The sequence below is a fragment of the Xenopus tropicalis genome, chromosome 2, assembly GCF_000004195.4.
Source record: "Xenopus tropicalis strain Nigerian chromosome 2, UCB_Xtro_10.0, whole genome shotgun sequence".
NCBI classification, from domain to species: domain Eukaryota; kingdom Metazoa; phylum Chordata; class Amphibia; order Anura; family Pipidae; genus Xenopus; species Xenopus tropicalis.
The window spans coordinates 158,969,980-158,982,108 of NC_030678.2; the positions used below are offsets into that span (position 1 = coordinate 158,969,980).

At 37.8% G+C, this 12,129-nt stretch overlaps 1 protein-coding gene across 2 annotated transcripts in view; it reads left to right on the forward strand.

Moving 5' to 3' along the window:
* ift88 (intraflagellar transport 88) overlaps window positions 1–12,129 on the forward strand; it is a 28,982-nt gene that overhangs the window by 7,938 nt on the left and 8,915 nt on the right. For both annotated transcript variants that reach the window (XM_002937959.5, XM_004912065.4), the window contains exons 6-16: window positions 39–102; window positions 263–332; window positions 1,011–1,101; window positions 1,198–1,302; window positions 3,038–3,140; window positions 5,636–5,750; window positions 5,858–6,089; window positions 7,767–7,837; window positions 8,754–8,840; window positions 11,003–11,102; window positions 11,630–11,716. In XM_002937959.5, coding sequence (XP_002938005.1) covers window positions 39–102; window positions 263–332; window positions 1,011–1,101; window positions 1,198–1,302; window positions 3,038–3,140; window positions 5,636–5,750; window positions 5,858–6,089; window positions 7,767–7,837; window positions 8,754–8,840; window positions 11,003–11,102; window positions 11,630–11,716 — 1,125 coding nt within the window. The remainder of the gene's footprint in view (window positions 1–38; window positions 103–262; window positions 333–1,010; window positions 1,102–1,197; window positions 1,303–3,037; window positions 3,141–5,635; window positions 5,751–5,857; window positions 6,090–7,766; window positions 7,838–8,753; window positions 8,841–11,002; window positions 11,103–11,629; window positions 11,717–12,129) is intronic.

The window sequence follows — 12,129 nt, forward strand, 5'->3', positions numbered from 1 at the left end:
CCTAAAACTTTTAGGTATCCTTTGTGTCTGTTTTGTAGGATGGAGTGGCTCGGCCTATGACAGCAGTACGTGCAGCAGGCTTCACTAAGTCAGCACTCAGAGGTATGCTTGTGTCAATAAATATGAAAGCATCTCTTCTTCAGTCTTATGCAAATGTAATATTATGATTATCATCATCTTTGTTGTCATCATCATTATTATTGTTGTTAGCTTTTATTATTTTATTGTTATAATTGTTATTATTAATATTTATATATTTTAGGAGCTGCTTTTGATCCACTTGGCCAAACTCGAGGTCCTGCCCCTCCACTGGAGTCAAAAAATGAAGACAGGTAAGCCTTTTTTATCTTATATGCCTTGCAGTCATAACTTTTTTTTTTAAATTCAGGTAGTTTTTATTGAATTGAATAAAGAATGTATTACAGCAAATATTCACAATGTCAGTGAATTTACATATTTCAGACATAATGTAATTGTCAATATCACTAAAAAGAAATTAAATGAAAAGCATAATTGCATTGGTTAATATATGGAAAGAGTAAAGGCATGTTATGGGAAGGAATGGCTAACACTGATGTCCATATAATGGAGGAAAATGAGAAAGGAATAGCACCCTTAATCGTTATCATTGAGTGGTTGGTACAGATTTACTTTCTAAGGGCTCCGGCACACGGGGAGATTAGTCGCCCGCGAACAGGGAGATTTGTCATGGGCGACTAATCTCCTTGTGTGCCAGAGCCCTAAAGAGTTATGTTTTACTCTGGTATAAATCTTTGCTTCAGATATGTGTATATGCGCAAGTAACTTCAGTGTTGGATGAGCTGTATCCATCCATTAACAGCTACAGTGTCATCTTTTAAAACCTTTATAAGGTCCCAAATTCAGATTACAAATGCAACAAAATGTGCAGAAGTTGCTGTTGTATTTTTTTTGTATGAAGCAGGGATTTAATACTGCCCAAGTTACTAATAAGTCTTGTCTTAGTTTGCTATCTACTTGGCCTTTTTCAGTCCAGAAGAAAAGTTGAGGCAAATGGAAAAAAATGTAAATGAACTGATTGAAGAAAGCTGCATCGCTAACAGCCGTGGGGATTTCAAGCAGGTAAGAATAGGTTTTGTGATATCATATTTTAAGAGGTTATTTTACATATAATACTGTCACTGGTACACTAGATTACATTCCATTTTGTCTTTTTAGGCTCTGGAAAAGGCAAAAGAGGCAGGAAGAAAGGAGAGAGTCTTGGTAAGGCTGCGAGAGCAAGTCCTGTCTCCAGAAAATATTAACCTTGATCTGACTTACTCGGTATGTACATTTGGGAACACATCTTCCCGCTTACCTATATTCTGATCATTTCATTGATTTCCTATCAACTGGTACAGCAGAAACAGGTCACATGAAACACGGGTACAACCTATGCCTGGTGCAATTCTCTGCATTCAGCTTTATTTATATAAATGCAGAGCACTGCATCATAGTTATTTCTGATCCTCATTGAATGACAAGCGATAACTTTTTTTTCAAAATAAGGGAAACATTACTGTCCACTTTAAGGAATATGAGAAAATGGACAACTGTGGCCACTAGATGTCTCCATCCTATGATAAATAATATGATCAGTAGCAGAATCAGTGAAATTGTGCTAAGTATCTAACAAAGCATTTCTACGTGTATATTTATATATGTTTCTATTTCCATATCATGAGTGTATTTTCTGATACTGAAATATGCTTCTGGGAAATACATTATTTCTTGTGGTCTCTCAGAAAAGCATCCTGCATTTTATGTAATCTCTAAAAATTAATATAAGAGTCAGTTAGCAAATGTAAAAGTGCTCAACTTTTGCAGTATATGTAGGGGATCCATTATCCAGAAAGCTCCAAATTACAGGAAGGCCATCTGTCATCACTCCATTTTAATTAAATATTTTAAAATGTTAAAACATATTTCCTTTTTCTCTGTAACAACAAAATAGTGCCTTGTACTTGATCCCAACTAAGACATAATTAAACCACAAATCTACTGGGTTTATTTAATGTTAAATGATTTTTTTAGTAGACTTAAAGTACAGAGATCAAAATTATGGAAAGACCACTTATCTGGAAAACCCCAGGTCCTGAGCATTCTGGATTATAGATCCCATACCTGTACTAACCATTAAGGCTCTTGGCCAATGAGCTATACATTGCACCTTTGTTTTTTAGCTAGCAATAAAGTGCACAAACTTGATGGATCATCCTGTCATTTAAATTTACAGAATTAGCCTGAATAGCAGGCAATATTGTAGTATAGAATAATGCCATAGCCATTTTCTTATTTAGGGTTTAGTTCTCCTTTAAAATGCAGGTATACAGGTATGAAACTGTATACTTAAATATTTTAGTGGGTGGCACATCTGCTTTAAAATAGAGATCCCGAGTTTAATTCTAGCTTGGGCGCATGTCAGTGTGGATTTGCTCTGTGTACCCCGGTTTTCTTCCAACATTTCAAAAGCATAGAGGCATTTTAATTGGCTTCTAAATAAAATTGACCATGTATGAATGTGATAGGGACCTAAGATTTTAAGATCCACCAGGGCACAAAAGTATGGGAATACTGTGAAATCACCACAATGTGCTATGTAAATGTGTTAGCTCTGTGAAAATAACTTAAAAATACCAGATAATTATTATCTTTAGTGGCAGATCTAACGATAGACACTCCAGTAATCAAGAAGAGCATAGAGCCAGGAGTATTGATAGACAAGTTTAATCTGCCCATGCAATGGAAAATAAATTGATTCAAGATGCTGCAGAGGAAGATTCAGGCTTTTTCTAGTTTCTCCCGGTGTCCCCAAGTGAAGTACAAACATTATTCTGTACTACAATATTGCCAATGCTTTCTCAATATTTTAAAGCCGTTTAGCAATGGGAGGCTGGAATGTTATTGGTGCAGGGCAATTTACTTACATTGCTTTCCATTCTAGTAACTACTGTGTGCTTCTTGTTTGTCATAAAAAGTTTGCTGACTCCTTACTTTATTCAAAACATTGATTTTCCAGGTTCTTCTCAACTTAGCAAATCAATACTCTGCCAATGAGATGTATACTGAAGCACTCAATACCTATCAAGTAATTGTGAAAAACAAAATGTTTAATCATGGAGGTATGTACGCAAAGTTTATATATTTTAAGATTCAAAGATTCAAGATTCAAATTTTTTAAAGCTTAAGTAAAGAAGTAGGCTAGAAATATTGTACATTATGTTTTGGGCTCCTGTACCAGCCCAAGGCAACCACAGCCCTTTAGCAGGGAAGATCTGTGCTCCCAAATATGCCCCAGTAGCCCCCCATCTTCTTTTCTGCTGATTCCCTGCCCATGCTCTGTGCTGCTGTCACTTACCTGAGCTTAGGGGCCCACTCACACTATACTGTATATATAGAATATAAATGGCACACTATACTGTATATATAGAATATAAATGGCACACTATACTGTATATATAGAGTATAAATGGCACACTATACTGTATATATAGAGTATAAACGTCACACTATACTGTATATATAGAATATAAATGTCACACTATACTGTATATATAGAATATAAATGTCACACTATACTGTATATATAGAATATAAATGTTACAGTATAATATTAGTAATTAATTTAAGATTCAAATTACATGGTAGCTTTGAAATCAGTGCAATTAGCACCAGAATTTAGTAATCAGCCCTGTAGCATCAGCTTAGTTTACAGGCCAACCTCGATAATTTGCTACAACCCCTAAGCTTAGCTTCTCAACAGCTGCCCAGAGGACATTGAGCATGTGCAAGTGTCACAGACACTTTCCAAGATGGGGGAGCCCCTGTGACAAGTTTGTAGGCCTGAATCCTTACTGCTATTGAGATGCTGAAACTTTAGGCTGGTGCCGTAAGTTGAGTATATAAAATATGGAATTTTTAGCTATATTCCTTTTTATGTTTAGTTTGCCTTTAACATTAAACTGCTTTCTTTCTTTGCTGCCATCTCTGTTTTGGTCTCAATGGTCGCAGGAAAGATATGTATGGCCACCTTTAGAAAGGTCTATAACTGCTAAACATTAGGGGAGGCTGGAAGCAGAGAGCATGGGAAGCCACTTCTTAAATACTAACATACATCTTACCTACAAAATTGTCACTTCAGTGCTGTGTCTAGCTATTGCACTATATTAGGTGATGAAATATCTGCAAATGTTCTGTGGGCATTCATGTTACAAACAGGTGTCTGTTGGAACTTTTTAATATCTTGCATTAAAGAATTTACTGGAAGCCAAGCCGCACTGAGGCCCTTTCAGTAATGTCACGTGCTTGTGGTCAGTCATAGTCTTCCAAAGCTGGAATAAACAGTATCTGTGGTATTTTGGCCTAACATCGCTGTGCCTTTGAGACTGCGGGAATTCGTATGAAGATCTGCACAGAAAAGAGCTTTATGCTCCCCTTACCTGGCATGTAAAGGGGCCATTTACTGGTCTCTGTAATATTCAGAGCAAAAATGTCATGTACGAGTTAGAGAGGAGAAAGGCTGGACTCAGGAAGGTGTATTTTACATTTCTCTTACAGCAACATTAACAAGTCATGAAATTGTAAACAGATTAAAGTACCTCAGTCTTTGTTTCTCAAGGTTTTATAAATTCTGCCAAATATTCTTGTGATTTCTGTGCCCGTCAGGGTTATGCAATTTAACAGATTAATACTGAAAATATTCACTCACTTTTTCTATTTAAAGCTTACCAGCTATGTTTCCCACTTAAATAGACTGTAAGGTATCTAAGGTGAGGAGTATTCTTCACCGGCATTATTCAGCCAGCGTAGGAGTGTACAAATATGGCCATGCAGCCTGTCATTTAAATTGGTTGATTCTCCCTGTCACTAGCAGTGATTAGCTAATTCTATAGATTCAAATGACAGGATGTACTTTACGGCTGGCTAAAAAATAAAGGTGGAATGTATACCTCATGGGCCTTGAGCCTTAATGGTAAGTACAGGTATGGGACTAGCTCCAGATCTGGGGGGTTTCAGATAACTGGTCTTTCTGTAATTTGGATCTCTATGCCTTAAATCTATTAAAAAAAAAAAAAGTACCTTGTACTTTATCCCAGCTAAAATATACTTAATTCTCATCGGAGGCAAATCAATCCTACTGGGTTTATTTAATGTTTAAATTTTTTAGTAGAGTTATGGTATGGGGATCCAAATTATGGAAAGACCCCTTTTCTGGAAACCCCAGGTCCTGAGTATTTTGGTTAATACCTAATTCTCCCTAGTTCTGAGAATTTCAGAGGAATAGTATATGCAGTGAGCACAAACTATTTACAGCAATTAAGGGAAGTGCATTGAAAAGTTTATATCAGTCTGGCAGCTCAGAATCAACTGGGATTACTCCTCTCTCCTCAGAGATTGCTGTCGGGGCCAACCCAATTGATTCTGAGCCAGTAGACTGATATCTGGCATTGTAGAGAACCTATGGTGAGAGGTTTTATCTCATTTTCCTATGTTATGAATGGATCATACTAGCTAACAGTATCTCTGCATAAAGATTGTTCAGTCTTGGTAAATGCTAATTTATTTGAATTATTACTAATGGATCAGATGTTCAAAAAACGTTTTCTTGTCTTTTAAGGGCGTCTCAAAGTAAACATGGCAAATATTTATTTGAAGCAAAAGAACTATTCGAAGGCAATTAAATTCTATCGTATGGCACTTGATCAAATCCCTGGTGTCCACCAAGAGATGAGGTGAGTGCCAGTGCACATGTAATGAATCCTGTTCTAGTGTTTTGTTGATATTTGTCCCAGCATAAATCTCTAATAGTGAAACCTTTTTTTTTTTTTTCCTTACCTAGGATCAAGATAATGCAGAACATTGGGGTAGCATTTATCAAAACTGGCGATTATGCGGATGCTATAACCTCCTTTGAACACATCATGAACGAGTCCCCAAGTCTTAAAGCTGCTTTCAACCTGATTCTGTGCTACTTTGCAATAGGCGATCGGGACAAAATGAAAAAAGCTTTTCAAAAGCTGATAGATGTGCCTCTGGGAATTGACGATGAAGAGAAGTATATTCCACCCAATGTAAGTAGAAATTATGCTTTCCTGAAACAAAGAACTTGATCAGTGGTTGTTTGTACGTATAAGAACTATATTTATTGTGGTGAAATTGCAGGTATGGGGACCCCTTATCCGGAAACCTGTTATCCAGAAAGTTCCTAATTACAGAAAGGCCATCTCCCATAGACTCCATTATAAGCAAATAATTCTAATTTTTAAAAGTGATTTGCTTTTTCTCTGTTATAAAAAAACAGTACCTGTACTTGATCCCAACTAAAATATAATTAATCCTTATTGGAGCCCAAACAATCCCATTGGGTTTATTCAATATTTAAATTATTTTTATTAGACTTAAGTTATGGAGATCCAAATTACGGAAGGATCCCTTATCTGGAAAACCCCAGGTCCCCGAGCATTCTGGATAACCGGTCCCATACCTGTATGTGCTTGATGGCCTCAATTTTCAGTATTAACTACTATGTTGCTGTATATTTTATGTAGTCTAAGGAATGGTGCTAGAAAGATGCACCATAGTCAGAAAATAACATTTTATTGTCTTCTGAAAATCTCAGATCTGGCTATTTAATATTAGAAGTAAAAAAGTGTTATCATTATTATTGTAATTACTTCCTTATATCAACAAGAAGAGTATAAATTCATAGCATATTGTATTATTTTAGGTATGGAGTATAGGAAAGCAATATGATACTTTTTTGGGTTCGGCCGAATCCACCCCGACAGATTCAGCAGAATCCCGAACTAAATCCGAAAATTGTTTTCATCCTACTATTAACCCTTCCGAATGCTAATTAGCATATGTGAATTCAGATTTGGGTCTGCCGGGACCGTGGATTAGGCCGTAACCAAATCCTTCAAAAAAAGGCTGGATTCTGCCCGAATCCCGAACCGAATCGGGGATTTGTTGCATCCCTAATTAAGGGGCACATTTACTTGAGGTTGTTTCTTGTTTTTTTTCATGATTTATATTTTTTTTTTAGCAAAAGTACATTTTTTTTTTTGCAGAACAAAAACTGCAACAAATCCGAAAGTAGAAATACGCAATTTAAAAGCTGTCGAGGTCTTGTAGAAGCCAATGGCAGCTTTCCTTTTTCAACTGGCTTATCTTTCTTTGATTTGTCATTTTAGAGAAAGTAAGTTTATGGCAAATTATGGTTTTTAAACCACTAAAACCGCAAAAATGAGAATGTTGAGAAATGGGCCTCAAGATGTTACCTACTTTAGGGCAGTGGCACAGGGGGAAATTAGTCGCCCATGATAAATCTTCACTACTGCGGGCGATTAATCTGTCGTCCTAAATTGCCTCGCAAGAAGACTATAGGCGACTTTGGGAATCCAAAGCGACGCATTTGCCATTCCACTGGCGATTTACATTCTTGCCGGTGGGATGGCATATCAGGGAGATCAGTCGCCCGCGGGCAACCAATCTCCCCATGTGCCAATGCCCTTATTGCCTGTTTAATGTGACAGGAGAAAATTGTCCACAATTGTATTTAATGAATATGTTCCCTTTTAACTTATATCATGGTAGCGTTAGATGCTAATGATGGAATTTTTGGAATTAAGTATCTTTCCTGATAACTAGGAATTCCATTACTTTAGTTTTGGTTATGCTGTAATTGTATTTACAGTCGCATGACATTTTTTTTCTTAACCAGCATTTACCATTTTAATCCTCTGCAGGATGATCCCCATACAAATTTACTGATAGAAGCCATAAAGAATGACAACTTGCGTCAGATGGAACAGGAAAGGTAACGAGAATGTCAAATCATTTCACATTGAATTAGGAAGGCCAGTAGCATTATACTGATATTATATACAGGTAAAAGACTAGTCTTCTAGAATGTTCAGGACCTGTGAATTTCTGAGCAAGGGGTCTTTCAATAATTTGGATCACCAAATCTACTTAAAAATAATTTAAACATGAAATAAACCCAAAAGGATTGTTTTGCCTCCAATAAGGATTAATTATATCTTAGATAGTATTGAGTACAAGGTACTGTTTTTGTTATTACAGAGAAAATTAAATCATTTTGTGATTTTTTTATTAAAATGGAGTCTATGGGAAATGGCCTTCCTGTTATTCTGGATAAAGGGTTTCTGGATAACAGATTTCATACCGTCCACTAAACTCACAAAATCAATTAAGTTCACGGGAGACTTAATAGTTTTATATAGATATCATGGTTTGCTTTCACTTTACTTGGTGTCAGTGGTATAATTAGATACTCATTTTAGGGTTCCCCTAGAACTCCCCTTTAAAAATTGTTTATTAACAGGGCCCACTGCATTCCTGTTTGCTCTGCTTTCTCTATAGTTATACCCCTGTTTGGAGTCATTACCAATTTTGAAAATGTTTAATGATGTTGCAGTTCACTTTTTCTTGGTATCCACTAGTTGCTGCTGGCCCCATGGCAAAATAAATTTAGCATCCCCTAAAACTTCCCATTGAAATTACTCACTACTGGGGCCCTCTGCATTCCTGGCCCCCCATCAGCCACAGAGTCAGCTTCTAGAGTTATACGCCTTCTTAGTTTCATAGCCAAAGTACTACTGAAATAAAATCACCTTAAATTTACTGCAACCGTAACCCAAAATTGTTTTGTATGTTGAATTTAAGCTGGAAGCAATAACACTGTACCCATTTTCTAATGTGTGTTTTTGAAGGAAAGCATTGGCTGAGAAATTCATCATGATGGCTGCTAAACTGATTGCGCCTGCAATTGAAACCTCATTTGCTGATGGTTATGACTGGTAGGATCTTCAATTTTACTTTAAATGAAATGCTAATGTATAAACAGATTGCATTTTATGGAGATTTGGTACCATGACACTTGCATTTCAGTCAGTTACATAGTGACTGTATTTAGTTTTTCTGCTCTGTACATGGTAATAATAAGTGTATGTTTCCATGTATTTGTGCAGAAAAAAACAAGGACAGTAACTGCTGGTAAGTTTTAACAGTTCAAAATAAATATAGCAAAGAGATGTAACACAGATATTTCTGTCCTGCAGTTTCTCCTTTAATATCAAAGAAAGAGGGGTGGAGTTGAGGAGGCCCAGGGCAATGCAAGGCTGATCTTAAACAGCTTTCTAAATGTATCAGGTTTGGAGCCAGAGGAGTAACTTGACTTTGGAGTAACTACCCCTTGCAACTGTGAATACATGGATTGGATGGTGCAGTTCAGGCAGAAGGGGTGGGTGTCAGGGGAATATGAGCCGTTGCAGCCCCCAGTCCCTGGGCCTATTGCAATTGCAGGGTTTGCTGCTTCAGCCACTGTTTGGTACTATTTATCCTAGTATCAACCCAAGAGCCTTCTCTTTGCTATCATTACCATCAGGTAAATTACATACAGAGCATATTTTTCAGTGATGTCCATATGTATGAATAGCTGTTATATATCACACATATCCACTAACTACATGTGTTATTCTTTTTGTTGAACATAATGCAGCTGAATGTTTAATTATCTTGGCCTCTTTTACTAAACTAGCAACACAGGTAATCTAACTGCTAAGGGTAATGCTTCATTAAGCGCCCCCCCCCCCCCCCCCCCCTAGAACGGCTAGTAATTATTTACTCAATCCTCTACAGCAGGCCTGGACTGGCAATCTGTGGATTCAGACAAATGCCAGAGGAGCTGCTGCAAGACAGTCAGTATTTAGTGTACTGGTGGGGAGCTGTTTGGGCCTCTGTGTACATGAATTTTCAGGGCCTGTTTTGATTCCCATTCCAGGCTTGCTCTACAGAGACAAATGCCAATATACCAGTCCTGTATTAGAGTTGCCTGTACATCCTTCATAATGTATTTCTATGAGAGTTGTGACTCACTGGAAAGTTGAAGGATTGCTTCATGGTAAAATCTTTGCTTACTGGTGAAAATATTGTTTGTTCGTTCATTTTCATACTGTCCGTATCTAAGTGGAACCTTGTTGCCTTGTTTTGATAGGTGTCAATACTTAGAAAATAACATAATTGGGCTTTATGACAGAGTTTGTTATAAGTGAAGATATAAATGCATACTTTAAGGGCTCTGGCACACAAGGGAGTTTAGTCGCCCGTGACAAATCTCCCTTGTTGTGGGCGACTAAGCTCCCCGATATGACATCCCACCGGCGAAAATGTAAATTGCTGGTGGGATGATATGCGGCAGCAAAACGAGGCAACTTCAGCGATTTCCGGAAATCGCTGCGCCGCCTATGCCATCCCACCGGCGATTTACATTTTCGCCGGTGGGATGTCATATCGGGGAGTTTAGTCGCCTGCAACAAGGGAGATTTGTCGTGTACAACTAAACTCCCTCGTGTGCCAGAGCCCTAAGACAGGATCTTCCAAATTTTGAGATAAGGAGAACAACTGATAATAGTGTAGGCTACATATTACACATACAAGAGGGCACATTTACTAACCCACGAACGGGCCGAATGCGTCCGATTGCGTTTTTTTCGTAATGATCGGTAATTTTGCAATTTTTTTCGTATTTTTTGCGATTTTTTCGGCGTCTTTATGATTTTTGCGAAAAAACGCGAGTTTTTCGTAGCCATTACGAAAGTTGCGCAAAGTCGCGATTTTTTCGTAGCGTTAACACTTTCGCGCAAAGTCGCGCCTTTTTCGTAGCGTTAAAACTTAAAAGGCGCGACGTTTCGCACAAGTTTTAACGCTACGAAAAAATCGCGACTTTGCGCAACTTTCGTAATGGCTACGAAAAACTCACGTTTTTTCGCAAAAATCATAAAGACGCCGAAAAAATCGCAAAAAATACGAAAAAGTCGCAAAATGTTCGTTTCCAATCGGAATTTTTCCAATTTGGATTCGAAATCGTGTCTTAGTAAATCAGCCCCAAGGTCAAGCTTTCATCTGTTGATAAGGATATTGAGTGTTCTGCTCTAGCTCTAATGAGACATTTCTGTTACAGGTGTGTGGAGGTGGTGAAGACATCACAATATGTGGAACTAGCCAATGATCTGGAAATAAACAAAGCAATTACCTACCTAAGACAGAAGGACTTTTCACAGGTATCTGGCTCTCAGCCTAAGTTACCAATTATTATTATCCTTACATGTTAACAAGTGCCAACCAGGCCCAGACTGGCAATCTGTTGGTTCTGGCAAAAGCCAGAGGGGCTGCTGTAAGATGACGGTCATTAATTAACACTGTAAGGGGCTATTTTTTTTTTTTTCCACTCGCCTGCACTTCTGGTAGGGGAAGTGATTTTAAGGTGATAGGGCCCATTAAGTTATAGACAAATGCAATTTTGTTCCAGTTAAATGTATTCTATCTTGTTTTATAACAACATTTTTCCTTTTTATTAATCTGTTTTTCCTCTGCTTTTTCTCAACATAAAGTATGACATGGTACGTACTGGCCTCTGGCCGTTAGCATTTAGATAGCTTTGCAAATTATATTGTTATGCTGGCAGACATATCTTCTTGAAGGCTTTCCTATTGCAAACCATGCAAACCATATAATAGCCAATGATTACATATAATTAAAGTAAGAATCTTTAACAGAAACTTTAATAACATTTCTGCTTTCATTGCAGGCCGTGGAAACATTGAAAATGTTTGAGAAAAAGGACAGCAGAGTAAAAAGTGCAGCAGCAACCAACCTTTCTTTCCTTTATTTTCTGGTAAATGCCCCTTTATATGCCTAACCTGTCACCTCTAAACCAGCTCAGTCTTGCATACAAGACACATTAATGGAACCATGGTGTGTGTATTTCAGTAAAAGCAGGCATGGCTTTTTGGAGGTTACTCCAAAAAGTTACTCGGGGTCACATATACTACACAACACTACCCCATGGCAGTACTGTGCATCTCGTTAGATGTCTGATCCTGTAGGAGAAATCAGCTTTAGATCATTTAGCCAGTGACACATGGGGTGATTAGTCACCGTGCGAGAATGTAAATCACCGGTGGGATGACATATGCGGTGCCACGAATTGCCAAAGTTGCCTTGATAGGAAACTTCGGGTGAATTCGGCAAATCATGGCACCGCGTATGCCATCCCACCGGTGATTTACATTCTAGCCGGTGGGATGG